This window comes from Apteryx rowi, unplaced genomic scaffold (genome assembly GCF_003343035.1).
Source record: "Apteryx rowi isolate R43461 unplaced genomic scaffold, aptRow1 scaffold_3027, whole genome shotgun sequence".
In the NCBI taxonomy this organism is placed as follows: Eukaryota; Metazoa; Chordata; class Aves; order Apterygiformes; family Apterygidae; genus Apteryx; species Apteryx rowi.
This window is the reverse complement of record NW_020449450.1, coordinates 1-1,733: the sequence shown is the minus strand read 5'-3', so window position 1 is coordinate 1,733 and position 1,733 is coordinate 1. Positions and strand designations below refer to the sequence as shown.

The following is a 1,733-nucleotide window of genomic DNA, read 5'->3' as shown; positions in this document are numbered from 1 at the left end:
TGCTAAGAGCTAGCAGTGCGACCCCCTTTGGGGGTGGGGCTAAAGGCTGGGGGTGGGGCTTGGTGGTGGGTGGAGCCTGCCAAGGGGGTGGGGCTAAGCATCAGGGCAGGGCCATGACATCACTTCCCCCCCTTCTAGAAGACTCACCACAGACCACGTGAGCAGTGCCGCCTCCCATTGGTCCGGGGCGATGTGGCCCCACCCCCCAGCACAGACCAATGGTGAGAGGCCCCGCCTACCTCTTCCGAGCGCAGCCAATGAGATAACAGCAGAAATAAACCTCGCTTTATTCCATATATAGTGTTGGAATGATGCTGGGGGTGGGGAGCCCCCTTTGGCTCCACCCCCTCGGGGGGGCGGGGCTAGCACTCATCCTCCCCCAGCAGGGCAAAGGGGTTGGGGGCAGGGCCAGCAGGGAGCAGGGCCCCATGAGGCTCCGCCTCCTCCTCTTCCTCCTCGCTGTCTTCCTCCTCCTCCTCTTCGGAGCTGGAGACCTCCGCGGGGGGGGCCCGGACGCCTGGGTCCCTCTGAGCCAGCAGGGCCTCCAGCGCCGCCGCCTCGGGGTGCTGCTCCCAGTACTCTGCGGGGGGGGAGAAAGGGCCCAGGCGTCCGGGGAGGCCCACTGCCGCTGCCTCCCGGACGCCTGGGCCCCTAGGCCAAGCGGGAGCCGTGGGGGTGGGGGGGAAAAATCGCCCGGACGCCTGGGCCCCTACCTCTGCGGGCGGCGTAGCCGGGGGGGGGCAGGCAGAGGCGCAGGCGCCCCTCGGCCGCCAGGCGCAGGATGCTGTTGGCCGCCCGGTAGACGTCGTTGCGAGCCGCCTTGGCCGTCTTGTAGCCTCGCTTCTCGGCCCAGGCTGCGAGCGGAATGCAGCAGCTTAGCGACACCAAAACCACCCCGATTTGCCCCAAAATGCGTCCCCGTCCTGCGCGGTACCTTCGCAGATGTCCCAGGCGGTCCAGGCGCCGGCGGTGGGGGGGCCGAGCTGCAGCAGCGCCGGCAGCGGCAGCCGCGCCGCCAGGTAGCCCACGGCCGTGTAGGGCTCCTGCAGCTGCGAGATGGGGTAGACGCCGGCCAGCACCTGCGGCGTGAAAAGGGGGGGCCCAGGCGTCCGGGCGGCTCATAAGCACCCACCCGCCCCAGGGAGGGCTCAGGCATCCGGGTGGAGGGGGAGGGGCTCACCTGGAGGGGCGGGGGGGCGCGCGAGGGGAAGACGAGGCCCGGGCAGTCGCAGAGGCGCACGGTGGCCGACACGAAGTGGGTCTGGAAGTAGCGGGTGCGCCCGGGCGCCCGCGACACCCGCACCACCGGCCGCCCCGCCAGCGCGTTCAGCACCGACGACTTCCCCGCGTTCGGCAGCCCTGCAGGGGGGGGTGGAAGAGCAAGCGTGAAAGGGGCGGGGCCTCACTGGGACACGCCCCCTGGGCGGCAGGCCCCACCCACCGGCGGCAGGCTCCTCCCCCTCACTCCCTCCCCCCCACACCAACACTATTGCTGTCAGCACTAAGTTTCCCCAGCAAGGAAATGCCCTAGGGGGTGGGGCTTGATGAGGGCACACCCCCTTCATCAGGCCACACCCCCTTGTATCCAGCCCCACTCCCCCCCACCCTGCACCAACTTCCTCTTGGGCAGCCCCATGGAAAGGAAACAGGGAGGCAATCAAGCCCCACCCCTCAGCAGCAAACCACGCCCCTCGGTGGCAAGCCACGCCCCTCCCCAGCCAGCCTTCCCCCCC

At 69.9% G+C, this 1,733-nt stretch overlaps 1 protein-coding gene across 1 annotated transcript; it reads right to left on the bottom strand.

The window, feature by feature from the left end:
* Positions 1 to 263: 263 nt before the first annotated feature.
* Positions 264 to 1,401, bottom strand: GNL1 (G protein nucleolar 1 (putative); the record flags this gene model as incomplete). Its single annotated transcript, XM_026070064.1, has 4 exons — positions 264 to 580; positions 714 to 854; positions 935 to 1,079; positions 1,181 to 1,401. Coding segments are annotated over 4 exons (725 nt in total), but the record flags the coding sequence as incomplete, so codon positions are not given.
* Positions 1,402 to 1,733: the final 332 nt, after the last annotated feature.